The sequence below is a fragment of the Lepidochelys kempii genome, chromosome 5 (assembly GCF_965140285.1).
Source record: "Lepidochelys kempii isolate rLepKem1 chromosome 5, rLepKem1.hap1, whole genome shotgun sequence".
NCBI classification, from domain to species: domain Eukaryota; kingdom Metazoa; phylum Chordata; order Testudines; family Cheloniidae; genus Lepidochelys; species Lepidochelys kempii.
The window spans coordinates 1180489-1208243 of NC_136384.1; the positions used below are offsets into that span (position 1 = coordinate 1180489).

At 55.8% G+C, this 27755-nt stretch overlaps 1 protein-coding gene across 1 annotated transcript in view; it reads left to right on the plus strand.

Annotated features, from left to right (window-relative positions):
* Window positions 1-378: 378 nt before the first annotated feature.
* The window catches only part of LOC140911996 (B-cell differentiation antigen CD72), a 41489-nt gene continuing 14112 nt past the window's right edge, over window positions 379-27755 (plus strand). The window contains exons 1-6 of the mRNA XM_073346150.1: window positions 379-478; window positions 562-660; window positions 15714-15803; window positions 20524-20880; window positions 22472-22620; window positions 27314-27414. Of these exons, the coding sequence (XP_073202251.1) occupies window positions 394-478; window positions 562-660; window positions 15714-15803; window positions 20524-20880; window positions 22472-22620; window positions 27314-27414 (881 nt within the window). The 5' untranslated portion in view covers window positions 379-393. The remainder of the gene's footprint in view (window positions 479-561; window positions 661-15713; window positions 15804-20523; window positions 20881-22471; window positions 22621-27313; window positions 27415-27755) is intronic.

Consider the following 27755-nt stretch of genomic DNA (forward strand, 5'->3'; position numbering starts at 1 on the left):
CGGCACCGCGGGCACAGCCGGTCCCTCCACAGCCGGCACCGCGGACACAGCCGGTCCCTCCACAGCCGGCACCGCGGACACAGCCGGTCCCTCCACAGCCGGCACCGCGGACACAGCCGGTCCCTCCACAGCCGGCACCGCGGACACAGCCGGGACCTCCACAGCCGGCGCCGCGGACACAGCCGGTCCCTCCACAGCCGGCACCGCGGACACAGCCGGTCCCTCCACAGCCGGCGCCGCGGACACAGCCGGGACCTCCACAGCCGGCACCGCGGACACAGCCGGTCCCTCCACAGCCGGCACTGCGGGCACAGCCGGGTTCTCTCTTCCCAGCACTGCACAGGCACTGCCAGCCCCTCCCCAGCGAGCCCCGGAGCTGCAGCCGGCTCCCAGATGGCCCAGAGCGTCGTTTATGCCGACCTGAAGTTCGTGAAGGCCCCTGTGGGGAGCAGCGTGTGCTCCAGGGCGCGGGAGGCAGGTAAGAGCTGACCTGCCCCCTGCGCGGTGCCGCCCCCTGCCCTGAGCCAGGCCTGCAGACTGACCAGCGCCCTCTCCCTGCAGCGCCCGCAGACGAGGAGGAGGCAGAGCTCACCTACGCGAACATCCAGCTGGCCCAGCCTGGGGAGGTGAGGCGGGGGCAAGGGGCGGAGCAGAGCAAAGGTGAGTGTGTGGCTGTTCGCCCTGCCCCTAGCCCGGGGTCCCGGGGGGAGCAAGCCAGGCAGGTGTCACGGAGTCCCTGGGCGATGCTCGGGAACTGCTCCCCATGAAGCCAGTCAGGAGTCAGGGGAAGTCTCCTCTCTGGGAGCAGCCTGTCTGCAGGACACACAGCTCACCCGGCTTCCACCTTCCTGGGTCTGACCTCGGAGCATTCAGCCTCCTCTGCCCCTCCCTGCGCTTCCCACAGCGAGTCCGCCCAGGCGGGGTCCTGGGGCAGCCAGAGGGTCCTGCCCCCCAACTCCGCAGTCAGACGGGACTCTCAGCCAGCCAGTAAAACAGAAGGTTTATTAGACGACAGGAACATGGTCTAACACAGAGCTTGTAGGTGCAGAGAACAGGACCCCTCAGCTGGGTCCATTTTGGGGGGCAGTGAGCCAGACAACCACGTCTGCCCTTCACTCCATGTCCCAGCCAGCCCCAAACTGAAACTCCCTCCAGCCCCTCCTCCTCTGGGCTTCGTCCCTTTCCCAGGCCAGGAGGTCACCTGATTCCTTTGTTCTCCAACCCTTTAGCTCTCTTCTGGGGGGCGGGGAGGGGGTGGAAGGGCCCAGGCCATCAGTTGCCAGGAAACAGGGTGTCAGCCATTCTCTGTGTCCAGACCCCTGCACACACCTGCCCTCTAGGGCTCTGCAACGATCATACACCCTTACCCCACCCCCTAGATACTTAAGAACTGCCTAGGGGAAACTGAGGCACCCCCACACTATTCAGAGGAGCCATTAAGAACAGTCCCACTTCAACACATCTCTCCCCCCTTCGAGATTGAAATGACCGGGGTCACTTTAGCCAGTGACCTGGGATGTTCGAAGCCACCAACGTTCCCATGGATGCCCCAGCATCCTTCCCATTCCTTGGTAGGAGTTACACCAGGCCCTTCCAGTTTCACGCCCTCCCTTAGGTCGGGGGTGGTCGATAGCACTTGCAGGATGCATGTGGGAAGGTTTCTGCGGCCCGTGCCCTTTGGCCACCCCAAAACCCCAGGGGGTCAAACTGGGATTGGGTCTTCTCCCCAACAAGCTGGCCAAACACAGCCACTTGGTTATAGGACTGTTTAACTTTCTTAACAGCTTTCACTTCATCTGAGACCTTCTCAAAGCTCTCCACACTGGATCTTTCAACAGGAAAGTCAGTGGATCCATTCACAACAGAAAATTTCTGGCTGTTAGGAACTGAAACTTTCTTGATTAAATCACTTTCACACCCTTCAGTTGCAGTAAACTGCTTGCAAAGACTCCATGAGGATTCCTTTCCCTAGGGCTTTTCTATGCAACAATTCACCCCTCACAGAAATTCTGCTCTTACCCTCTTCACCTAGGGCTTGCTCTAGAGGAACACTTTCCTGAGCAACAACAGACTCTTTCTGGGTCTCCCTTACATCCAGAATTACCTCTGGCCCATCCGGCGGATTCCTACACAATCCCCTTTCAGGTTTCAGAGTAACAGCCGTGTTAGTCTGTATTTGCAAAAAGAAAAGGAGTACTTGTGGCACCTTAGAGACTAACCAATTTATTTGAGCATGAGTGAGCTGTAGCTCACGAAAGCTCATGCTCAGATAAATTGGTTAGTCTCTAAGGTGCCACAAGTCCTCCTTTTCTTTTTGCAAATCCCCTTTCAGGCAAACTTACAGACTTCCTAGATAAAAGGTCAGAAGCATTCTCCTTCCCTTTGCCACACACAAGTTCAGGAATCTTTTCCTTCTTGCCACAGGTTTCCACACCCTCAGTAGGTAACACAATCACATCATCTTCATGGTCTCCTTGTGCCCTGGCTAGGATCTCACCCTGATTAGACAGAGTTGCGACACCCTTTCCAACAACACACTAGCAACAGGCAAAATACAAGCACCAGAATTGTCTGGTCTCTGGGATTTTGCAGAGACACTAACTGGATGCAACCTAGTTACAGGGCCATTCTCCCGAGCAGATACAAACTTAGGACCCTTCCCTTCCTGGGCTTTAGCTGAATCCAGAACCAGCTCTGAGACAACTGCACTCCCCTCAACCGTCACAGGCTGAAAGGCCCCTTCTGTCTGCTCCACAGACAAAGAAGAGCCGGACACACTTTCTCCTTTCCCAGACACACAGCTTGGGATCTCTTTCCCCTTGTCCCAGCATACAAGGCTGGTCACAGACAACTGCTTGAAGATCAGGGTAGCTCCCGCCACAGGCAAGTCAATACCCCTGACAGACACAGGCACGTTTCCTTCACTGTCCCAATTCTCCACCCAGCTAACAGGTAAGGTCCAGGGACACTCATCTCCCACTCTCCTCGCCTTCCCACCCTGCTGACTAGACAAAGCCATCAGCTCACAAGGCTGCCTAGGCTCATCCAAACTTTCCTTACCAAGCTGTCACGGAGTCCCTGTGCGATGCTCTGGAACTGCTCCCCATGAAGCAGTGGGGGAGGTTTAGATTGGATATTAGGAAAAACTTTTTCACTAAGAGGGTGGTGAAACACTGGAATGCGTTACCTAGGGAGGTGGTAGAATCTCCTTCCTTAGAGGTTTTTAAGGTCAGGCTTGACAAAGCCCTGGCTGGGATGATTTAACTGGGAATTGGTCCTGCTTTGAGCAGGGGGTTGGACTAGATGACCTTCAGGGGTCCCTTCCAACCCTGATATTCTATGATTCTATATGATTCTAAGCCTGCCAGGACTCTGGGGAAGTCTCCTTTCTGTGAGCAGCCTGTCTGCAGGACACACAGCTCACACAGCTTCCACCTCCCTGGGTCTGACCTCGGAGCATTCAGCCTCCTCTGCCCCTCCATGCGCTTCTCCCAGCGAGTCCGCTCAGGCAGGGCTCATGGAGAAGCCAGAGGGTCCTGCACCCCAACTCCGCAGTCAGACGTGACTCTCAGGCAGCCAGTAAAACAGAGGTTTATTAGACGACAGGAACATGGTCTAACACAGAGCTTGTAGGTGCAGAGAACAGGATCCCTCAGCTGGGTCCATTTTGGGGGGCAGTGAGCCAGACAACAACGTCTTCCCTTCACTCCATGTCCCAGCCAGCCCCAAACTGACTCTTCCTCCAGCCCCTCCTCATCTGTGCTTTGTTCCTTTCCTGGGCCAGGTGGTCACCTGATTCCTTTCTTCTCGAACCCTTCAGCTTTCACCTTGGGGGTGGGGGGGGCCCAGGCCATCAGTTGCCAGGAAACAGGGTGTCGGCCATTCTCTGTGTCCAGACCTCTGCACACACCTGCCCTCTAGGGCTCTGCAATGATCATACACCCTTACCCCACCACCTAGATACTTAAGAACTGCATAGGGGAAACTGAGGCACCCCCACAATATTCGGAGGAAACATTAAGAACAGTCCCACTTCGTCACACAAGCACCTTGCCACTCCCCACAGATCCCCTGCCCTGCCTGTGTCTCCCCCACCTCAGCTGGGGTCTCAGCTCCCACTGTGCTCAGCGCTGCCCTTGCTGTCCCAGTGGGGGCAGGCAGCGAGCTCACTGCTTTCCTCACTGCATCGTTCCCTGGATTCAAATTCAAACCCTTGGCAGTTACAGGAAAAGGGCCTGGATCCTATCCCAAAGAGACACACTCACCCCACAACAGGGTCTCACAGCTGTTATCCTGGAGCACCCCAACGGCCAGCCAGCCTCACCCCTCCTGGGTCTGCACAGGGATCTGGGCCACAGGCAGGGCGAGAGGCTGTGAGGATGTGACGCAGCAGGGAGGGGGGAGTGTTGACCTGGGAATGGGCCCTGGGGAGGGGAGACCTGAGAGCCTGTCACCTGAGCCAGGAGGGGGAGGGGGAGGTAACACCTCTGCCCAGGAATGTGAAGACAGGCTGCAGGAGGGAGCCTGCTGTGTGGGGGTTTAGTTTCAGTTTGGAGCTGGGTGGAGGAACGCAGGGAACCCCAGGGCTGGGGTCTAAGCTCCCTGCTCCCCCAGAAGGACTTGACTGAGGGGTCCTGGTTGTACCCACAAGCTCTCTTTTAGACTGTGTTCCTGTGGTCCAATAAACCTTCTGTTTTACTGGCTGGCTGAGAGTCTCAGTGAATCCCTGGAAGAGGGGTGCAGGGCCTGGACTCCCCACACTCCGTGACAACTGGTGGCAGCGGTGGGATGTACTGCACCCCGTGAACAGCGCTTCCTGCAGTAAGTGACTGGGGAGCAGTAAAACAAAGGGGGATTGACGGGGACCAGGGGTGCTGAAGATTCAGAGAGAGACCGTTTCAGGGGGCGGTTAACCCCTGGGAGTGTGTGACCAGAGAGAAGGACTTTTGCAGTAACAGAGTCCCCCGGGGGATTGCAGCGAGCGGTCCCAGGGGCGGAGGAGTCTGCAGCTCGACCCTGGCAAAGAGGTGGTGACCTCAAGAAGGACTGGCACACGAGGGGCTTTTCCTGGAAACCGTGGAAAGCTGCCCGGCCTGCGAGTGGCCAGCAGGGAGATGTACGCTAAACGCCTAAAGAGCGACCTGGTGGAGCTGTGCAGGCAGAGGGGGCTGCGCATCGGGAGGTCCACCAAGGAACAGCTGATTGCCCAGTTGGAGGAGAGGGATCGCTTGGATGACCCGATCCCTGTCCCGGAGGGAAGCCGCCCGGCAGACGCAGCGTGGGCCCTGGGGTCTGACCGGGCTGGTAGGGGTCAGACTGCTGCCGAGGACATCCCGAGACCCTTCCTACCTATGCCTGGGGAAGGGGTTGGGGGAAGCCCAGTGAATACTGAGGGCACCCTGACCCCGGCAGCCAGCAGGGGATCCTCCCGGCGGAGCTCCCCATCCCTGGAGCGGATGCGGCTGGAATGGGAGTGAGAGATGAAAATGAGGGAGCTGGAGGTCCATGAAAAACAACGTCAACATGAGGAGAAACAATGTTAACATGAGCAGGATGAGAAGGAGAGGGAACGTCAGGAGAAGGAGAAACAAAGACAGCATGAACTGGAGCTGGCCAGGCTGAGGAGCAGTGGGGCCCCGGCTGCGGCTGCGGTGAGTGCGGGGGGACCCAAGACTGCAAGGAGCTTTGATAAGTGCTTCCTGGCCCAGCGGAAGGAGGGGGAGGACATAGATAGCTTCCTGACGGCCTTTGAGAAGGCCTGTGAGATGCACAGGGTTGACCCTGCAGACAGGCTCCAGTTCCTCACCCCCTTACTGGACCCCAAAGCCGTGGAGGTGTACAGCCGGATGACAGGGGCGGAGGCAGAGGACTATGAACTGTTCAAGCAGGCCCTGCTCCGTGAGTTTGGGCTGACCCCCGAGATGTACCGGAGAAGGTTCCGGAGTCAGCGTAAAACGCCTGAGGTCACCTACCTACAACTGGTCAACCGGATGCAGGGATATGCCCGCAAGTGGACAGCTGGGGCCCGAGCTAAAGCGGACCTGCTGGACCTAATCGTACTGGAGCAACTGTATGATCAGTGCCCTTCCGACCTGAGGCTGTGGCTGGTGGACAAAAAGCTCGAGAACCCCCAGCACGCAGGGCAGCTGGCCGACGAGTTTGTGAACAGTCGGTCAGGGGGTAGCCGGGAGGAGTCCCAAAAGAACAGGCGCCCCCCGATGCAGAGAGAGAGAGTCAGTATTGCCGATCCTGTGACCCCTGTCAGAGGGTGGGGAAGGCCCGGGACAAGGGGAAAGCAGCTTTGAAACCTTTGCCCATCATAGAGGAGCCTTTCCAGAAGGTGGCCATGGACATCGTGGGGCCTCTCAGCAGGACGACCCGGTCGGGGAAGAAATACATTCTGGTGGTGGTAGATTTTGCCACCCGCTACCCCGAGGCAGTGCCCTTAGCTTCCATTGAAGCCGACACCGTGGCCGATGCGCTCCTGACCATTTTCAGCCGCGTGGGGTTCCCCAAGGAAGTCTTGACAGACCAAGGCTCCAACTTCATGTCGGCCCTGCTCCGGTGCTTGTGGGAGAAATGTGGGGTCCGGCACGACTGGGCCTCAGCTTATCACCCCCAGTCCAATGGTCTGGTGGAGAGGTTCAACGGGACGCTGAAGATGATGCTGAAAACCTTTATGAACCAGCACCCGCAGGATTGGGACAAGTACTTACCTCACCTGCTCTTCGCGTACAGGGAGGTGCCCCAGGAGTCGACCGGATTTTCGCCTTTCGAACTGTTATATGGCAGGAGGGTGAGGGGACCCCTGGACCTGATGAGAGACGAATGGGAGGGGAAGGCCACTCCCGATGGAGAGTCAGTGGTGGAGTATGTCCTGATCTTCCGAGAGAGACTGGCTGAACTCATGGGCCTGGCCAGGGAGAATCTGGCCAGAGCCCAGAGGAAGCAGAAGGTCTGGTATGACCGCACGGCACGGGCCCGTGCCTACGCCACCGGGGATCAGGTGATGGTTCTCATCCCCGTGAGAAAGAACAAACTACAGGCCGCCTGGGAGGGCCCTTTCAAGGTCATCAAGCAGCTCAATGAGGTAAACTATGTGGTGGAGCTGTCGAACCGGGCGCGCCACCGCCGGGTGTACCATGTGAATATGATGAAGCCATATTATGCCAGGGGGAATGTGGTGTTGGCCGTGTGTGGACAGTGGGAAGAGCAGGGAGATGACCCTTTAGTGGATCTATTCCCTGGGACCAGAGCTGGTTCCCCCCTGGAAACAATTCCCCTCTCGGATCAGCTAACCCCTGCCCAGCAAGCTGAGGTCAGGGGGGTGCTGCATCCCTACCGACAGCTGTTTTCCAACCAGCCTGGACGCACTAATCTGACTGTCCACCGGGTGCAGACAGGGTCACACCCGCCGATAAGATGCTCCCCCTTCCGAGTCACAGGGAAAACTGCTCAGGACCTGGAAAGAGAGGTCCGGGACATGCTGGCTTTGGGGGTGATCCAGCCATCTGCCAGCCCTTGGGCCTCGCCGGTGGTGCTGGTCCCCAAAAAGGACGGGTCGGTCCGGTTCTGTGTGGACTATCAGAAGCTCAATGCCATCACTGTATCTGATGCCTACCCCATGCCCAGGCCGGACGAGCTCCTAGACAAGCTGGGAGGAGCTCGGTACCTTACCACCATGGACCTTACAAAGGGCTACTGGCAAGTGCCGCTGGATGCAGATGCCCGACTGAAATCGGCCTTTATCACCCCTCTGGGGCTCTATGAGTTCCTGACCCTGCCTTTCGGCCTCAAGGGAGCGCCGGCCACCTTCCAGCGCCTGGTGGACCAGCTCCTGAGGGGGATGGAGAGTTTTGCCGTGGCGTATATTGATGACATCTGTGTCTTTAGCCAGACCTGGGAGGACCACGTGTCCCAGCTTAGACAAGCGCTGGACTGACTCCAGGGGGCTGGGCTGACTGTAAAAGCGGAGAAGTGCAAGGTGGGGATGGCTGAAGTATCTTGCCTGGGCCATCGGATGGGGAGTGGCCGCCTAAAGCCGGAACCAGCCAAGGTGGAGGTGATCAGAGACTGGCCCGCTCCCCACACCAAAAAGCAGGTCCAAGCCTTTATTGGGATGGCAGGATACTACCGAAGATTTGTGCCCCACTTTAGCGCCATAGCCACCCCCATCACTGAGCTATGCAAGAAGGGGAAGCCAGACAAGGTGGTCTGGACCGAGCAGTGCCAGGAGGCTTTCCGGGCGCTGAAGGAGGCTCTGGTCAGTGGCCCAGTTCTGGCAAACCCAGACTTTGACAAGCCCTTTGTGGTGTTCACCGATGCCTCCGACACGGGACTGGGGGCTGTGTTAATGCAGGAGGATGAAAAGGGGGAGAGACACCCCATCATGTACCTGAGCAAGAAGTTGCTACCCCGGGAGCAACACTACGCGGCCATCGAGAAGGAGTGCCTGGCCATGGTGTGGGCCCTCAAGAAACTAGAGCCCTATCTCTTCGGGCGACACTTCACCGTCTACACCGACCACTCTCCCCTGACCTGGCTGCACCAGATGAAAGGAGCCAACGCCAAACTCCTGAGATGGAGCCTGCTCCTGCAGGATTACGACATGGACGTGGTCCACGTGAAGGGAAGGGCCAACCTGATAGCGGATGCGCTGTCCCGGAGAGGGGGCCCTGAACTTCCCCAGGTCACTGGTAACAGTGACCCCGCTCAGTTCAGTCTCGAAGGGGGGAGAGATGTGACGATGTGACGCAGCAAGGAGGGGGGAGTGCTGACCTGGGAATGTGTCCTGGGGATGGGAGACTTGAGAGCCTGTCACCTGAGCCAGGATGGGGACGGGGAGGTAACACCTCTGCCCGGGAATGTGGACAGAGGCTGCAGAAGGGAGCCTGCTGGGGGGGTTTATTTTCAGTTTGGGGCTGGGTGGAGGAACTCAGGGAACCCCAGTGCTGGGGTCTAAGCTCTCTGCTCCCCCAGAAGGACTTGACTGAGGGGTCCTGGTTGTACCCACAAGCTCTGTTTGAGACTGTGTTCCTGTTGTCCAATAAACCTTCCGCTTTACTGGCTGGTTGAGAGTCTCAGTGAATCCCAGGAAGAGGGGTGCAGGGCCCGGACTCCCCCGCACTCCGTGACAGAGGCTTCGTCCCTGGGACCCTCACCCAGCTCACACAGGCCCTCAGCCTCTGAGGCTGCACCACCCAGGGCCTGACACCAGTTCTCTCTGTCCCAGGATCTCGCCACCCCAGGAATGTCTCCCCATTGACCATCACCTTCCGCTCCCACTGGGGGTCCGAGGGGCCTGGCCCCAGGAAACTCCACACAGACATAGGTTGGGGTCTGGAGTGGGAGCCTGTCCACCTCCCCACCCATCTGGCTGATGGAGTCTATGGTCTTGGGACCCAGCAAGGGAGCTAGACACCGGGGCTTTTCCGCAGGGTCCCCCTGGTTCAAATCTCCAGCCTGCTCAAAGGCAGTGAGATGGGCATCTACATCCCCCCCTTCCTTAACCAGGGGCAGCAATTTAGTCTCGAGGTTCCCTGCGGAACTGGCCCCCCGGGGTCTATCCCCACTCACCCCGGGGAGGTCCCCTAGGCCTCTCCACTCCCCCACCGCCAGTTCATGCTTCTGGTGCTTCTGCAGCTCTTTCTCGGGCTCTCGCTGTCTCCCACAGTCCTCTTGCTCTCTCGGACTCAGCTCCAATCCCATCCATCTCCGATCCCCGAATGGGGAACCCAATCGCGAAGAACCTCGTCTGGTCGGGGACAGGAGTCTTGGGGATGCCTGGCTCCCACTCCAGCTGCTCCCAGATCCTGCTCTTGCCCCATTTGGGGTCAGGAATCTGTTCCTTAGAGCGGTCATCCTCCTCCAGCTGCACAATTAACTGTGCTTTGGTGAACTTTCCAATGCTCAACCCTCTCTTTCTGCACAGGGTTACAATGTCCTTCTTAAGGAGACGGTGACAGGCCGTCACTCCGCTCTTCCCAAGTTGTTGAGGACTCACAGGCCTGTGTGCTCTCAGCTCCCCACGGTTTCCAGGTAGAACCCCTCATGTGCCAGCCCTTCTCGAGGTCACCACCTCCTTGCCAGGGTCGAGCCGCAGACTCCTCCGCCCCTTGGACTGCTCGCTGCGATCCCCAGGGGAACCCTGTTACTGCAAAAGTCCTTCTGGAGATAGAGGTGGTTAGGGACTATTTAGAAAAGCTGGACGTGCACAAGTCCATGGGGCCGGATGAGTTGCATCCGAGAGTGCTGAAGGAATTGGCGGCTGTGATTGCAGAGCCATTGGCCATTATCTTTGAAAACTCGTGGCGAACCGGGGAAGTCCCGGATGACTGGAAAAAGGCTAATGTAGTGCCAATCTTTAAAAAAGGGAAGAAGGAGGATCCTGGGAACTACAGGCCAGTCAGCCTCACCTCAGTCCTGGAAAAATCATGGAGCAGGTCCTCAAAGAATCAATCCTGAAGCACTTGCATGAGAGGAAAGTGATCAGGAACAGCCAGCATGGATTCACCAAGGGAAGGTCATGCCTGACTAATCTAATCGCCTTTTATGATGAGATTACTGGTTCTGTGGATGAAGGGAAAGCAGTGGATGTATTGTTTCTAGACTTTAGCAAGCTTTTGACACGGTCTCCCACAGTATTCTTGTCAGCAAGTTAAGGAAGTATGGGCTGGATGAATGCACTACAAGGTGGGTAGAAAGTTGGCTAGATTGTCGGGCTCAACGGGTAGTGATCAATGGCTCCATGTCTAGTTGGCAGCCGGTGTCAAGTGGAGTGCCCCAGGGGTCGGTCCTGGGGCCGGTTTTGTTCAATATCTTCATAAATGATCTGGAGGATGGTGTGGATTGCACTCTCAGCAAATTTGCGGATGATACTAAACTGGGAGGAGTGGTAGATACGCTGGAGGGGAGGGATAGGATACAGAAGGACCAAGACAAATTGGAGGATTGGGCCAAAAGAAATCTGATGAGGTTCAATAAGGATAAGTGCAGGGTCCTGCACTTAGGATGGAAGAACCCAATGCACAGCTACAGACTAGGGACCGAATGGCTAGGCAGCAGTTCTGCGGAAAAGGACCTAGGGGTGACAGTGGACGAGAAGCTGGATATGAGTCAGCAGTGTGCCCTTGTTGCCAAGAAGGCCAATGGCATTTTGGGATGTATAAGTAGGCGCATAGCAAGCAGATCGAGGGACGTGATCGTTCCCCTCTATTCGACATTGGTGAGGCCTCATCTGGAGTACTGTGTCCAGTTTTGGGCCCCACACTTCAAGAAGGATGTGGATAAATTGGAGAGAGTCCAGCGAAGGGCAACAAAAATGATTAGGGGATTGGAACACATGAGTTATGAGGAGAGGCTGAGGGAGCTGGGATTGTTTAGCCTGCAGAAGAGAAGAATGAGGGGGGATTTGATAGCTGCTTTCAACTACCTGAAAGGGGGTTCCAAAGAGGATGGCTCTAGACTGTTCTCAATGGTAGCAGATGACAGAACGAGGAGTAATGGTCTCAAGTTGCAGTGGGGGAGGTTTAGATTGGATATTAGGAAAAACTTTTTCACTAAGAGGGTGGTGAAACACTGGAATGGGTTCCCTAGGGAGGTGGTAGAATCTCCTTCCTTAGAGGTTTTTAAGGTCAGGCTTGACAAAGCCCTGGCTGGGATGATTTAACTGGGAATTGGTCCTGCTTCGAGCAGGGGGTTGGACTAGATGACCTTCAGGGGTCCCTTCCAACCCTGATATTCTATGATTCTATGATTCTCTCTCCCAGGGCCAAGCTGCAGGCTCCTCCGCCCGTGAGACTGCTCACTGCAGTCCCCAGGGGGACCCCATTACTGCACAGTCTTTCTTGCTGGTCACACACTCCCAGGGATTAACCGCCCTCTGAAACCGCTCCTCTCTGAGCCTTCAGCATGCCTGGTTCTCGTCAATCCCTCTTCGTTTTACTGCTCCCCAGTCACTTACTGCAGGAAGTGCCACCCATGGGGTGCAGTAGATCCCATGTCTGCCACCAGTTGTCACGGAGTCCCTGGGCGATGCTCTGGAACTGCTCCCCATGAAGCCAGTCAGGACTCTGGGGCAGTCGCTTTTCTGTGAGCAAAAAGAAAAGGAGGACTTGTGGCACCTTAGAGACTAACCAATTTATTTGAGCATGAGCTTTCGTGAGCTACAGCTCACTTCATCGGATGCATTCAGTGGAAATTGTAGAAGATCTTTTTGTACACACAAAGCATGAAAAAATACCTTCTCCCACCCCACTCTCCTGCTGGTAATAGCTTATCTAAAGTGACCACTCTCCTTACAATGTGTATGATAATCAAGGTGGGCCATTTCCAGCACAAATCCAGGGTTTAACAAGAAAGTCTGTGGGGGCGGGGGGGTAGGAAAAAACAAGGGGAAATAGGTTACCTTGCATAATGACTTAGCCACTCCCAGTCTCTATTCAAGCCTAAGTGAATTGTATCCAATTTGCAAATGAATTCCAATTCAGCAGTCTCTCGCTGGAGTCTGGATTTGAAGTTTTTTTGTTGTAATATAGCAACTTTCATGTCTGTAATCGCATGACCAGAGAGATTGAAGTGTTCTCCGACTGGTTTAGACTGTCTTCAGGACACAAAGCTCACACAGCTTCCACCTTCCTGGGTCTGACCTCGGAGCATTCAGCCTCCTCTGCCCCTCCATGCGCTTCCCACAGCGAGTCCGCTCAGGCAGGGCTCCTGGGGAAGCCAGAGGGTCCTGCCCCCAACTCCGCAGTCAGACGTGACTCTCAGCCAGCCAGTAAAACAGAGGTTTACTAGATGACAGGAACATGGTCTAACACAGAGCTTGTAGGTGCAGAGAACGGGACCCCTCAGCTGGGTCCATTTTGGGGCCAGTGAGCCAGACAACCCCGTCTGCCCTTCACTCCATGTCCCAGCCAGCCCCAAACTGAAACTCCCTCCAGCCCCTCCTCCTCTGGGCTTTGTCCCTTTCCCGGGCCAGGAGGTCACCTGATTCCTTTGTTCTCCAACACTTTAGCTCTCACCTTGCAGGGGGGAAGGGCCAGGTCATCAGTTGCCAGAAAAGAGGATGTCGGCCATTCTCTGTGTCCAGACTCCTGCATACACATGCCGTCTAGGGCTCTGCAAGGATCATACACCCTTACCCCACCCCCTAGATTCTTAAGAACTGCCTAAGGGAAACTGAGGCACCCCCACACTATTCAGAGGAAACATTAAGAACTGTCCCACTTGGTCACACCTTCATGATATTTAGCTGCTGTAGTGAGAGTCAGCCGACAGGCCTGTCTCCTGTAAGACATTAGCGTCTGCAGTTAGCATACGTCTTGAGGTCTATGAGCTTTGAAGAGATCAACGACCCAACGGAAACACCAAGTATTGGGGAGCTGAAAGTTGAGGGTTTAAGGGGAATTTCTGACCACAGGAACAACCAACCACCAGAGTGTCGTGGCAGTGAATCGACATCTCTGTAAGTAGAGTCAGAATGAGCTCTCCCCTGACATCTGGTGCTGAGCTGAAAAGGCCTTCAGGGGCTGATCTCGTTTGCATGGGCATACCCACCCCGCCTAGCATGATGGGACTGCTTGCCCAAAGGTCACGTTGCCTGCTGTGGGATCCCCGGTCTCTTTGTTATTGGGGCAGGAGTAATAAAGTGTTCTTATCCTGGTTATTTGAATCCAGGACAGTAGAACTGTACTTGGCATTTTATGCCTGAGGGGCTCTCCCTCAGCTGAGAAGCACTCACTAGGCAAGGGACATGGGTTCCAAAGGCCTGGGGCTTAGGAGAGGTAGTTGGGCTTTGAAATGCTGTCTTCTTGGGGGTGGGTTTTTTTTTTTTAAACACTGTGTAATAATAGAGCTGATTCAGATAAGAGTCTTGTAAAATGCTGTTGAGCTGAAATCGTTGAGACCTGGGTTTAAGCGTGAGATCTGCTCTGGGCGAGTGATTCTGGTGCAAGAAGCTTATGCAGGTGTGCTAGCAGTGAGGCTCCTCTGCGAACAGCTGAACTCACTGAGAGCTGTGTTAAGTGGGGGGTGGCCCTGAGGGCACATTGGTGAGTGGCGGGTGGAGAGGACCAGAGCAGGACCCCACACAGCAGTGAGGCAATTGGCCCTGAGCAGCGGAGCGTGTAAGGTGCCTCCGTACCTTCCACCTGGGCTGGGAGGTGAACTCTGCAGATGAAGTTCTGAACTCTGGGGCTGCACTGACTAAGGACAGGGGCTGAGAATTGGGTGACTTTTGGGTTGCTGGACTTAAGACCCTGAGAGGAAGAGGACACTGCCCAACTCACTTGGGGGTGGGTCTTTTGCTCATGGTTGGTGTTATGAATCCTGTTGGGGGTGTTTCCCCAACATAATGCTGCATTGTTTCCCTCCTTTATCAAAAGACTTTGGCTGCACTCAGACTCCGTGCTTGCGAGAGGGGAAGTTTTGCCTCTCAGAGGTGCCCAGGGGGTGGTGTGTAATTGTCCCAGGTCACTGGGTGGGGGCTCGAGCCGGTTGCACTGTGTTATTGGGAATGGATCCCCTAGATACTGAACCCGGCCCTTCTTGCTGCCAACGCTGATGGGCAGAAGGGTTACACATATAACAGGTACGTGAGGTAGATCCACACACACCTCAACACAAGCGGGCCATGGTAACGAATTGCCGTATAGGATAACAAGGGCTGTGTCCTGTGCCCCACTGGCTGCAGAGCCCCTGGGGCGTGGAGCCCTACAGAGCTGCTGCGGCCGATGCTCGCTGGAGCCTCCTTTGCGGGTGCCCGGCTGGAGCTGCCTCCCGCTGCCGCTCGGAGGGGCTGGGGCCTGGGCCCTGCCGCTCACCCAGCTCTGAGTGGAGCTGTGAGCGCCCAGAGTAGCCAGCCAGGCACGAGGCCCCAGGCCCAGTGTCTGGAGCAGGCCGCCTGGCCACAGAGAGGAAATCCAGCGGCTGGTGGGGCATGCGTGGGGAGAGCCCACTCACAGGAGCTCAGACCCCCCACGCAGCCCCCTCCGACACGGCCCCCATCAGGCTCTGAACGCGAGAGAACAGACCTCTTGGGCAGGGACGGGCGCTATAGTGAACTGTCCCTTGTCTCCCTAGGGGGCTGGGCCAGGCCCCAGGCGATACCTGGCCCAGCCCCGGGGACGGGCTTGGGGGGCTGCTGGGGCTCTTCTGTCTGCGGGGTCCTCGCCCGGCTGGCTCAGGGATCAGGTTGGAATGACCCAGCACCTGGGGTTAGCCCAGACCTGCCCATGGGGCGCTCCCCAGCACTCCAGCAGCTGGTGCTGGCCATGCCCCCAGGAGCCTGTCCCGGCCCCTGGGCAGGGTGTCCCTGTTCCTGGTGGGGATGGGGATGGGGGAGTGTGGCTGGGTGAGGGCAGAGGCCCCAGCTGGGTGGGCAGGAGCACAGGGCAAAGCCTGGGTGCGTGGCCCACTGCATGGGCAGGGCTTCGGCGCCCACCCCACCACGCTGCCAGCCACGCACTGTGGGGGAACCGGAGCTGGTAGCCTAAGCCCGGGTGGGTCGTGTCCCTGCAGCCCCATGGCACTGGGAGCTCTCCCCTGGCTCCCACTGCCTTCCTGGGGGGCTGAGCCCCATTCCCTGGGTGGCCAGAGGGGGGAGCTGGGCCGTGGGTTTGGGTTCCCAGACACGCTGCCCTCTTGGGGGAAGGAGATGGGGGACCTGGTGCCCAGGGTTCCCCTGCGTTAACGCAGCTGGTTCTCTCCAGCAGAGCCATGGTGGAGCACACGGTACCTGCCCCTTGGCTTGCTGGGGACCTGCCTCTTCCTTCTGGCCACCACCATCGGCCTGGGGGTTCGCTGTGAGTAGGGGACTCGGGCTGTGGGGGGCTTGTGGGGACAAAACGCCCGGCCAGGGGAGAGAGGGAAGGAGCTGCATGTGGGGAGTGATGATGTGGGGGGCAGGGGGCCCCATGGGGGGGGGTCAGGGCAACACAGGGCGCGGGGAGGGGTGAACCCGAGCAAAGGAGAGTTTGGGCTGCAGCTCAGGAAACCTCCCCAGCAGCAACACGGATCCAGCTGAGGAGCCATGGGGGGCCCTGTCCGGGGCATTTGGGGGCCCTGTCCTGGGGCAGGCAGGGTCCTGTTACCAGGGAGATGTGGGGGGCCCTGTCCCAGAGCAGGTGGGGACCTTTTACCAAGGAGATGTGGGGGGCCCTGTCCCAGGGCAGGTGGGGGCCCTGTTACCAGGAAAATGTGGGGGGCCCTGTCACAAGGGAGCCATGGGAGCCCCTGTCAGGGAATCCTCTCTGGGGAGGGGCCCATGGGGGGAGGGGCGGGGCCCTGTTTCTTGGGCCCTCTACCCGCTGCCCGCCTGGCACCCGCCCACCGGCACAGATGTTGCTGGGGCCAGTCAGCGCATGGTGGGGCTGACGCTTCCCCAGCTCCGCTGGCCAAGGGCTGTAGGGCACAGGCGGGTCCCTGGCAGGGCCAGGAAAGGCTGCTGGGCGGGCACTCGGCTGGCCCTGGCTGGCTGCCTGCAGGGCGCTCTGCCCAGCCCCTCGCTGGCCGGCACCCGGGGCCCCTCGCTGTGGGTTCGGAGGCTGCCTGCTGGCTGCAGCCCCCACTCACCTCCCAGCTGTTTGAACTGCCTCGGCCCAGCGTTCCTGAGTCTCCGTCACCGCTGCTGGAGGCTCTGGCATTTGTGGTGTTTAGATGTTGCTAAAACCACCGAATCAGCAAATTAAAAATACAGGAAAAGCATGTTTTTGCTGTGGATCCCCACAACACCTTGCAAGCTACACAGGATGTCCAGCAAAAGTAGCTCAGTGCAATTATTGCAAAAAGACTGGACATTTTGCTCAAGTATGTCGCAGTAGCCAGTTCAATAAACAGGTGCATACAGTTACAATACCAGATGTTACTGTGCTGAGCGTGGACAAAATCACTACTGCACATATTCCAGAACAAATAAAGTGCACTGTAAACGTTTCCGGTATACCCTCAGGCAAACCACACTCTATTCAGCTAATGTTGGACACTGGCTCAGCAGTATCTATGCTACCTGATTCCATCTTTCTGCCTTACTTTAAAGACGTGCCTCTTACTGAACCCAGACTTCACTTGGTGTGCTATTTGAAAAACCATATTCCAGTACATGGCTGCCTGCCAGCAATAGTTACTTTTGGTGATTGCTGTGTAACTGCAGAGTTCTACATTGTCCACAAAGGCACTCCTATCCTTGGCAGAGATTTATTGGCTGCTTTAAATCTCAGGGTAGTTAATGGACGAATTGATCTTCCTCAGCAAAGCGCTCCTGCGGTACACACACCAGTTTCAGCTGGGACCCAACACCAAGTTGAGGAGAAATGCGGCTGTGCTTATGGGTTTCTGCATAAAGGTAAAATGCGGAATAATGTGATGCCTGTGCAACAGAAGTTACAGTGCTTACCATTTTCAGGCAGGGAAGCTGTTTCAGAGGAACTGAGAAAACTTGTTCAAAAGGACATTATTGAAGAGATCGACTCCTCGGAATGGGTTTCACCTGTCGTAGTGACGCAGAAGAAGGGTGGAGGCATTCGCCTTTGTGTGGACTTAAGGGAGCCAAATAAAGCTATTGTGATTGACAGCCATCCTCTTCCTCACATAGAAGAAGCATTTGCAGAACTCCGTGGAGCAAAGATGTTTTCTACTCTTGATTTGCAGAGTGCATACCACCAGGTTACGTTGCATGAAGATAGCAGAGACCTCACAGCATTTATTACACATAAGGGACTATTTCGTTTTAAACGTGTTCCATATGGTCTCGCATCTGCCCCAAGTGCCTTCCAAAAAATGATGTCATTGATTCTGAAGAATCAACATGGAGTTCAGTGCTATCTGGATGATATTATCATGTTTGGAAATACTTCTGAGGAGCATGACAATAACCTGCAGTCTGTACTAAACTGCCTCAGCAAAGCAGGCCTCAAACGCAATAGGTCCAAATGCAAATTTAGACAAACTGAACTCTCCTTTCTGGGGCATACAATTTCACAGGCTGGACTAAAACCTGATCCAGATCATATCCTGGCAATTTCAAATGCTCCTTCTCCAACAGATTTGCAAACCTTACATTCATTCTTGGGTCTTACCTCCTGGTATGCAAAACTCATTTCCAGTTATGCTTCTGTCATTGAACTGTTACGGGAATTACTACGGAGAAGTTCAACCTTAGTGTGGACAAGAAGACGCACAAGCTAGTTTCGAAACGGTGAAAGACTTGATTGTTCATAGTCCAGTACTTGCACTGTTCAGTCCTGCATTGCCCTCAATTGTAACTACTGATGCTTCTGATTATGGCCTTGGGGCTGTTGTCACACAACTGCGTGAGGACAACACAGAGAGGACGCTTGCGTTTGGTTCAAGGAGACTAAGTAATGCTGAGAGGAAATATTCTACAGTCCAAAAAGAAGCACTTGCTTGTGTCTGGGCTATGGAAAGATGGAGAACTTACCCGTGGGGCCGCAGGTTCAAGTTGCGCACAGACCACAGCCCTTTGACGACGTTGCTCACCACGAAAGGACTGGGAAGAGCAGGATATAGTATTGCTCGAGGGTCTGCAGGACTACTCTCTTTCAGTTATGAACTGGAATATAAGCCTGGAAACCAAAACGTGGTCGCCGATTGCCTTTCTCGCCTGCCTTTGCCTTCACCAGATGGTCCACCGGAGGATGAGGATGTCGTGGTTGCGCTTATTACAAGTGCTCTCACTGCAGTTACAAGAGAACGATTTCAAGCTACTTGTTCAGCGTGTCCAATTCAACAAAAACTACAGGAATTTCTGACAAAGAGATGGCCCAGTCACCCTAAAAACCTTGACCCGGTTTTGCTGCCTTATTTTAGAGTTCAGGATGAACTTTGTTTGATGGCTGTGTGCTACCAGGTACACACCGGCTCCTTGTGCCAGAAGAATTACAGTCAAAACTCATACACCTGGCACACGATACTCATCCAGGAATTGTCCAAACCAAACAACGACTACGGGATCTGTATTGGTGGCCAGGGATGGACTCTCAAACTGAAGCAGTCATAAAATCCTGTGTCACTTGCCAAATGCATGATAAGAGAGCAGTGACATGTACCCCTCCATTACAGCCTGTTCCTCTTCCTGAATCTGCATGGGAAAAAGTGGCAATTGACATTGTAGGACCCTTTGATACTGCTCCAATTGACTGCCATTATGCCATCATCTTAATAGACTATTTCAGTAAATGGCCTGAGGTAGCGTTTACATCGCAAATCTCTTCTGCTACAGTAATTAAGTTCCTCTCTTCAGTTTTTAGCAGGGAAGGTAACCCCAAAGAACTGGTTTCAGATAATGGTCGTCAATTTACTTCCCTGGAGTTTGAAACTTTTCTAGCACAGAGGAACATTTTATACAGAAGGTCATCCCTATAGTACCCTCAAGCCAGTAGGGAAATTGAATGATTTAACAGAAGTTTGAAAGAGAGTTTGCAAATGGCTAAACTGGAAGGGCGATTGTGGATACCCTTCACAACTGATTTCTTGCAAGCATACCGGGCTACACGACATGCCACCACGCAAAGATCGCCTGCAGAGTTACTGCATGGGAAACAGATGAATACTAAACTGAACATTGTTGGATTGTTAAAGGCACGACCTGATGCCCCAACCGAGGATGATGTCAGAAAAACAGTTGAACAGAACCAAGCAAAGTCTAAGGCTTTCACAGACAAGCGGCGGGGTGCTAAGCAACCAAAGTTTGAGTGTGGTTCCTTCGTGAGAATACGAAAACCTGGAGCTTTACGCAAAGGGGACCATAAATTCACAGCTCCTCTTAAAATCATAGAAAAGAAGGGACCTTACACCTATCGACTTTCTGATGGGCGAGTATGGAATGCTTCTTATCTTGCACCTGCCTATGCACCAAGAGGAGATTATGCCAACGCCCAGTCTGCATGGGATGACTTCACCGTGGTACCAACACAACAAGACATTGACCTGGAACCGGGGCTTGAGAGACGGCCTGTCAGACCCAGATGACCACCTGTCTGGACTAGAGACTAGGTTATGTAGTATCTACAGTGTTTTCAGTGTCATATTTCTGCCAACAGTATAGTGTCTTGTTTCATATTTGTTCCTGTGGTTAGAACAATAATGTTTATTTTAATTGGGAGAGTTTCTTAAGAGAGGCGTGAATGTGGTGTTTAGATGTTGCTTGTAATTATTAGAATTGGGAGCTCTGGCTGTTGGGAGTCTGAAAGGACAGGAATCAGGAAGGAGCGGGGAGGAGTTGAGAGGCTGGGAGAAAACTACCGAGGGTGCAGCAGCAGCTTGGTAAAGAGGTTTCCACTTCAAAAATAAAGTCCTGTTGAAGCTTGTTAGTACCTTGCCTGGTTGATACAACAGCATTACGGGGCTGTTCTCCACGGTCGGGAGGGTCCCTGTCCCCCTAGGGCCCTGCTGGGGTGGATGAGTGAGCCCAGTTCTTGAGTCGCCCTCCCGGCCCCACCCTGCCTTGCTGGCACGTGCCCGTCGGCCTATGCGTCCGGCCAGGCTCACGCTGTCTGTCCCCTGCAGACTGGCAGGTTTCCCAGCATCTGCAGCAGGCGTCCCGAGCGCACGAGGCCGAGAGCAGCCGCCTCTCCCAGCAAGTCAGCACCAAGGGGGCGACCCTGGCGCAGACGGCGAGGGAGCTGGAGCAGACGGCGAGGGAGCTGGAGCAGACGGCGAGGGAGCTGGAGCAGGCCAGGCGGGAGCTGGAGCTGATGCGGCAGGAGGAGAACAGCACCCAGGAGCAGCTGCGAGAGCGGGAGGCCGCGTTAGAGGGAACGAAGGAGGAGCTGGCGAGGGTACAGGAGGAGAAGAGAGAAATTAAAGAGAAGCTGAACCAAACGGAGAGCGCCCTGTCCAGCATCCGCCCCTGCGAGCAAACAGGTACTGGGTTCCCGGGGTGGGGGTCACTGGGGCACCCCACCCCCCAGCAGGGACAGCTGAGCTCTGGGGCGGGGGAGCACCCAGGGCCAGGGCCGTGCTGCAGCAAGTGGCTCTGGTCATTCAGGAGGGGCAGCTCTTCCCCCAGGCAGTGCTGGCCCCCAGGTCTGCATGGTGCAGGGGAGTGTGTGTGTATTGATGGCGAGGGCGGGGTGGGGGCGGCAATCAGTGCTGGAGACGAGACAGAAAACCCCGGGTGGTGGGCACTGGCTGGTTCCATGGAATAAGAGTTGGGACGTGAACCCGTTGTCCTGGCCCAGTTCCAACCAGCTCCCCTAAATCCCCCTGCTGTTTCAGCTGTTAAACACGCTGCATCCCACCCCAGAGGTGGCTGCGTCTCAGGGGTGCACGAAGCAATGCCTGCCACATGTAGCCTGTCTAACGGTTTATCTGTAGACACAAGCTAGGATCTTTGGAGAAAGGGTGCTGGCCAAATACAAACTATGAACATGCTAATTAGTCAGCCGAGCTCCCATGATTCAGTCTGGCTAAGAGATAACACCTGGACTAACTGAATTCGGGCTGCTTCTCCACCACTGAGCTCTGCTTGCACCCCCCTGCTCTCCCTGCCCCCACCCCCCCGATCTGCTGGCGCTCCTCAGACCCGACCTGCAGCCCCACAATCCAGGTCCAGGCCTCTCTCCCATGTGTTCAGAAGTGGGCGACGCGCACAAACAGCCCATGGGGCCCAGCACACAACGGCCCGTTCGCCTTTGGGACTTCTTGTAGCAAATGCCCACACACGGGGCAGGTTGAGTCATATTTTGTGCCCATGACGCGCTTGGTGCTTCAACCACCCCAGGCAAAGAAACTATCCCAGGCAATAAAAAATGAGATCAGCTTCCCTGAGGCTGCCCCTGCCAGTCCTGGCCCGGGCTCCCAGGCAGGCGAGCTGGGCGACTCTCCAGCCGGGGCTCTGGTGCGGTGGAGACACCCAGGGCCCTGCACCCTCGCCAAGGGCAGAATCCCAGCCCTGAGGACGACGCACCATCGCAGACAGCCTGGGGCCTCGCCAACGGGCAGAGCGGGGCACGGGGAGGAGGCGGCTGCCAGGTGACACGGGCAGCGCGTCGCCGTCTGCTCACACGGAACAAGGAGCTCTGTCAGAACGAGGGAAACAGCCCGATCCCTAGAAGGGCTCAGTCTGTCCGCGCATCACTGCCCAGCCCTCCGGCCAGAGCTGTAACGGAGCAGTGTCCACGTCCTCACGGTGGCTGAATCCCCGGGGGTGGGGGAGAGCAAAAGGACAGGGAGATGCCGCTCGTTTACCCCACCAGGGAAATGTTGAACCCCATGAACAGTTACACTTGTATCTGAGCCCTGGACTCAGCTCCCAGCCTGCCCCAAACCCTCGAGAACCCTCCCCCCCCGCCCTCCACCTGCTCGGAGCAGCTCCTGGGGCAGCCTGGAGTCTGGGGGAGTGTGAGCCCCTGGGGAGGGACCAGGCCTTCTTTGTACGGCCCAGGGCATGAGCCTGTTAGCTGAACTCAGGGCCAGGAGCGCCTCTGAGCCTCTCACTCCCTCTTCCCTCCAGGCTGCTGCCCGGCAGACTGGGTGTTGTACAGAGGAAAGTGCTTGTTCGTCTCGAAGGAGGAGAAGACTTGGGAAGAAAGCAAGAAAGACTGCAAAGGGAACTCTGCTCGGCTTCTTATCACCAAATCCTGGGACTCGAGGGCAATGCCGGTACGGTACATGCACGGCCGGAGCGAGCGCGGCCGGAACACTGCGTAAAGAGGGGGTGTCTCCAGGCTGGGCGGGGGGGGCGTTGGCAAATAGGCAGGGGCTCAGAGAAGAGCAATGGCAATGATCCAGGGGCTGGAGGAGCGTTACCAGCTCACCTTCTCCACTGAGCAGCGCACCCGCACTGTCCTGGATTGTTCTTTTGTGTCTGACAGATTTGAAGAACCCCCCTTCCTGTTGTCTCTAACATTCCTTGCCAGCTGTAACTCGTTCCTTGCCTTGGCTTTCCTGATTTTGTCCCTACATGCTTGCACTATTGCCACGTCCACTCTCTTGGAGCCGTGCCCCGCCCTCCGTTCCCTGGATTTGTCCCTATGGGTTTGTAGAGAGCTAGAAAGCTCCTCGTGTAGCCACATTGGCCTCCTGCCGCTCCTCTTCTCTCTCCTCTGCCTCCGAATAGCCTGAGTGTTACAGCTCTTAGGAACTGCCAGCCCCCTTCGACTCCTTCTCTCCCCTCCACAGGACCCTGCCTGCGATTTGGCTGACTCCGCTGAAATCCGCCTTTCTGAAGTCCAGTGTCCTTGTTTTGCTGTTCTCGTGTCCTCCTTTCCTTAGGGTCTTGAATTCCATCAGATCATGGTCACTTCCTCCCAAGCTCCCGCCCACCTTCACGGTCGCAACTGGTTCATCCCTGTTGGTCAACACCAGATCCAACATGGATGACCCCCTCGTTGTTTGCTCAACTCCTCCTGAATCAGAAAACTGTCCCCTACACGTGCTAAGAACTTGCATGTTATGGCTTGTTGTAACAGTCTTACAACAGATGCCAGGGAAGTTAAAATCCCCCATTAATACGAGCTCATGCGTGTTAGCTAATCCTGTTACCTGCTTGTGGAATGACTTGTCCACTTCCTCGTCCTGATCTGGTGTCTATAACAGACAACGCCCATCCATAAGATCTCTGCTGTTCTTTTCCCTTGTTATCCTCACCCAGAGACTCTCCGTAGTTCTGCCACGTACTTCGCCTCGCGGCAAGTGTGCACGTTCCTGACCTACAGCAAACACCTCCTCCTTTGTCCCCATATCTGTCCTTCTGGAACAAGCTCTATCCCTCAGTGCTGGTACTCGAGTCATGGGAGCTGTCCCACTAAGTCCCCTTAATGCCAATTGAGTCATAATTTTCTTCATAGGCCATGACTTCTAGTCAGGGCCGGATTAACTCTCCTGTGGGCCCGGGGCTATTAGATATTGTGGGGTCCCTGTAAACAAGTCTTCTTTCTGGAAGGGAGTTTGGTGCAGGAGGGGCTGGGGCAGGGGGTTGGGGTGCAGAAGGGGGTGCGGGGTCTGGGAGGGAGTTGGGGTGTAGGAGGGGGATTCTGATCTGGGGCAGGGGGTTGGGGTGCGGGGTCTGGGAGGGAGTTGAGGTCCAGGAGGGGGATTCTGATCTGGGGCAGGGGTTGGGGTGCGGGAGGGGGTGCGGGGTCTGGGAGGGAGTTGGGGTCCAGGAGGGGGATTCTGATCTGGGGCAGGGGGTTGGGGTGCAGGAGGGTGTGCGGGGTCTGGGAGGGAGTTGGGGTGCAGGAGGGGGATTCTGATCTGGGGCAGGGGGTTGGGGTGCATGGTCTGGGAGGGAGTTGAGGTGCAGCAGGGGGATTCTCATCTGGGGCAGGGGTTGGGGTGCAGGAGGGTGTGCGGGGTCTGGGAGGGAGTTGGGGTGCAGGAGGGGGATTCTGATCTGAGGCAGGGGGTTGGGGTGCGGGCTCTGGGAGGGAGTTGGGGTCCAGGAGGGGATTCTGATCTGGGGTAGGGGGTTGGGGTGCGGAAGGGGGTGCGGGGTCTGGGAGGGAGTTGAGATGCAGCAGGGGGATTCTGATCTGGGGCAGGGGGTTGGGGTGCGGGCTCTGGGAGGGAGTTGGGGTGCAGGAGGGGGATTCTGATCTGGGGCAGGGGGTTGGGGTGCGGGGTCTGGGAGGGAGTTGAGGTGCAGCAGGGGGATTCTGATCTGGGGCAGGGGGTTGGGGTGCAGGAGGGTTGCGGGGTCTGGGAGGGAGTTGGGGTGCAGCAGGGGGATTCTGATCTGGGGCAGGGGGTTGGGGTGCGGGGTCTGGGAGGGAGTTGGGGTGCAGGAGGGGGATTCTGATCTGGGGCAGGGGGTTGGGGTGCGGGCTCTGGGAGGGAGTTGGGGTGCAGGAGGGGGATTCTGATCTGGGGCAGGGGGTTGGGGTGCGGGGTCTGGGAGGGAGTTGAGGTGCAGCAGGGGGATTCTGATCTGGGGCAGGGGGTTGGGGTGCAGGAGGGGGTGCGGGGTCTGGGAGGGAGTTGGGGTGCAGGAGGGGGATTCTGATCTGGGGCAGGGGGTTGGGGTGCGGGGTCTGGGAGGGAGTTGGGGTGCAGGGGTGGATTCTGATCTGGGGCAGGGGGTTGGGGTGCGGGAGGGGGTGTGAGGTGCAGGCTCCAGCCGGGAGGCACTTACTACAGGCGGCTCCCGCCCGGCGGCACAGCTGGGCTCAGGCTGCCTGCTGTGGCCCCACGGCGCTCCCGGAAGTGGCCGGCTGCTAGCACGTCTCCGCGGCCCCTGCGGGGAAGGGGACAGTGTGTCTCCGTGCGCTGCCCGCGTCCGCAAGCGCCGTCCCCGTGGCTCCCACTGGCCAGTTCCCAGCCTCCGCTCTAGCCAGGGAGCGCTGGGCTGGTCCGGGCCTGCAGGTCTGTTGTATTGATTTAGAGGGAGTGTACCAGCCCAAAGAGTCAAAGGTGTTAACACGACCCTGTCACTGTCCAGCATTGAACAGTTTTAAACAACGTTCAGGGTTTGGTCTACAGAGACCTCGGCCTGCTGAGTGCCCCGGCAAACACCCCATTCAACAGCCTCTTAACCTTTCATTAAAGATACAGAAAAGGGGGAAAAACAGTTAAAGCCTTTGGAATTAAAGTATTATGTAAGGCTTGCATTTGAACAACATCCCTTGTTCCCTTTCCTTTCAGCTGGAGAGAGTTTTTAAAAAGAACCTGTCTCCCTTTTGACAGTCTCTTAGATGAGCAGCTGTCAACCTTTCCAGACTTCTGCGCCCCTTTCAGGAGTCTGATTTATCTTGCGTACCCCCAAGTTGCACCTCACTTAAAAACTACTTAAATACAAAATCAGACATAAAAATACAGACATGGCACAGCTCACTAGTCCTGACAAATTTCGACTTTCTCATTTTTACCATATAATTATAAAATAAATCCACTGGAATATAAATATTGTACTGACATTTTGGTGTATCGCATACAGTGCAGTACAAACAAGTCAGTGTCTGTCTGAAATATTAGTTTGTCCTCACTTCGCTGGTGCTTTTTCTGTTGCCTGTTGTAAAACTAGGCAAATATCTAGCTGAATTGATGCACCCCCTGGAAGACCTCTGTGTACCCCAGGGGTACATGTTTCCCTGCCTGACAACCACTGTCTCAGATGGTATCAAAGATGGTGATAACTGTCCTTCTGGGGAGAGGAGAAGACGTTAGCTGAGATGGGCTAGCGCTGCTGTTAAAGTCCAGTCCTGTTTCCTAAAAGACAAAACGAGACAAACACCCAAAGGGGGAGAGAAGAGAACAGCAAAGAGAGAAAATGCAGCTTCTCTCTCTGGTGCTGACTCTCACGTGCAGCCTCACTGCTGGAGAGACTCAGGCCCAGCACAAGGTCTGATCGGCCACTCTGAGACCTGACAAACTCGTACCACCATTGGGCTGGTTAGGGCATTGCATTCCTCTGCCTCCCTGGTCACAGGCTCACAGCCTTGCTGCAAAATGTACAGTCTTGGCTGGCTACCCAGACTCTTATTAGACAGAAGTCAAAAGGAGAAGGACAGGGGAGGGAAGAAATAAGGTGGGGAAGGAAAGGGACGCCCAAGGGAGATGGAGAGATGAAGTCTCACATCCCAAATGGTGTTCAGGACTCAGCCAGAGCTGGTGTCATCTGGGTCCCTCTCTCTGGTCCAGTCTGGTCAGGACAGGACATCTCTCAGGGTCCAAATGATGGTCCCAGAAGATGGGTGAAGGGCAGCCAGGATGGTGAAGCTGGCTTCAGCAGGCAATTTGTCTCCCAAAGTCTCTTTCTTTAAGGATGCCGAAGGGAGTAGTGGGTAGAACAGCCCCTGCCCTCCTTGTTTTGTCTACCAATTAGACCTAATTTCTGACACACCAATTTTGGCTCCTTGACTTTTGTCCCACACGTCTCTTGTTTATCAGGCAAGGCCTTAACGCAGTCCTTGAGTTACACCAGGGGGCCTTTTTATTTGGACTAATTCAGTCTGTCTCCTTTTTCCACCTTTTCCCATCACGTTTCTTGTCCTAGGGGTATTGTGACATCTTAGGAACCGTTGCCCACTTTTCACAGCTGAGCTCACACTTCGGGGAAACTCGTAGGCCCAGTTAGCACAGCCGATCGCAGCAGGGAAAGTACCCAGGGCCTCTCATTTCTGGGAGCTGGGGTGAGTGGGCTCCAGTACGATGGATAACTAATAGCAGGGTGCGCTGGGAGGATGCTGTTCGCTGCCCCACACCTGGCTAGCTGGGTAACCCCACTTCTGGAGCAATGTGATCATGCTCATGGAAACATCCTTTTCTCCACCAGCTAATCCCTTCCCTGCAGTTCTCTGCTTCTTCACCGCAGTCACTTGAATGCAGGGGTGTCATTATGTGACTCTTTTCTTCCTAGAATTTTCTGAAAAATACTAATGTCCAGTACTGGATTGGACTAGTCCGGAATCAGGAATCACAGTGGCAGTGGAAGTGGGTTGATAACTCACGCTTCGAAGAGTAAGTATCATATTTATTTCTTAAGCTAGATGCTCCATGTGCTAACCAGTGGCACCATCCAAAAGAAATATGCACTTTAGTAGCTGTAGCTAAAGCCACTGACTAAAGTGCGCTGGAAGGGTTAGAAGTGGCTTCCCATAATGGAACCAATGGGCCTGCAGTTCCTCATGTGGACCCTTTGCCAGGGGGGAATATTTAAAGCAACACCATGTACTTGAAAGCTGCAAAATAACGAGTTTCAAGCAGTTTCAAGTCCTCTGAGTAAATTCTTTATCGGTAGCGCCCAAGCGTAAGTCAGGTGGTTCCTGGGAGGGCAAGGGGCAAAACCACAGAGCAAATGA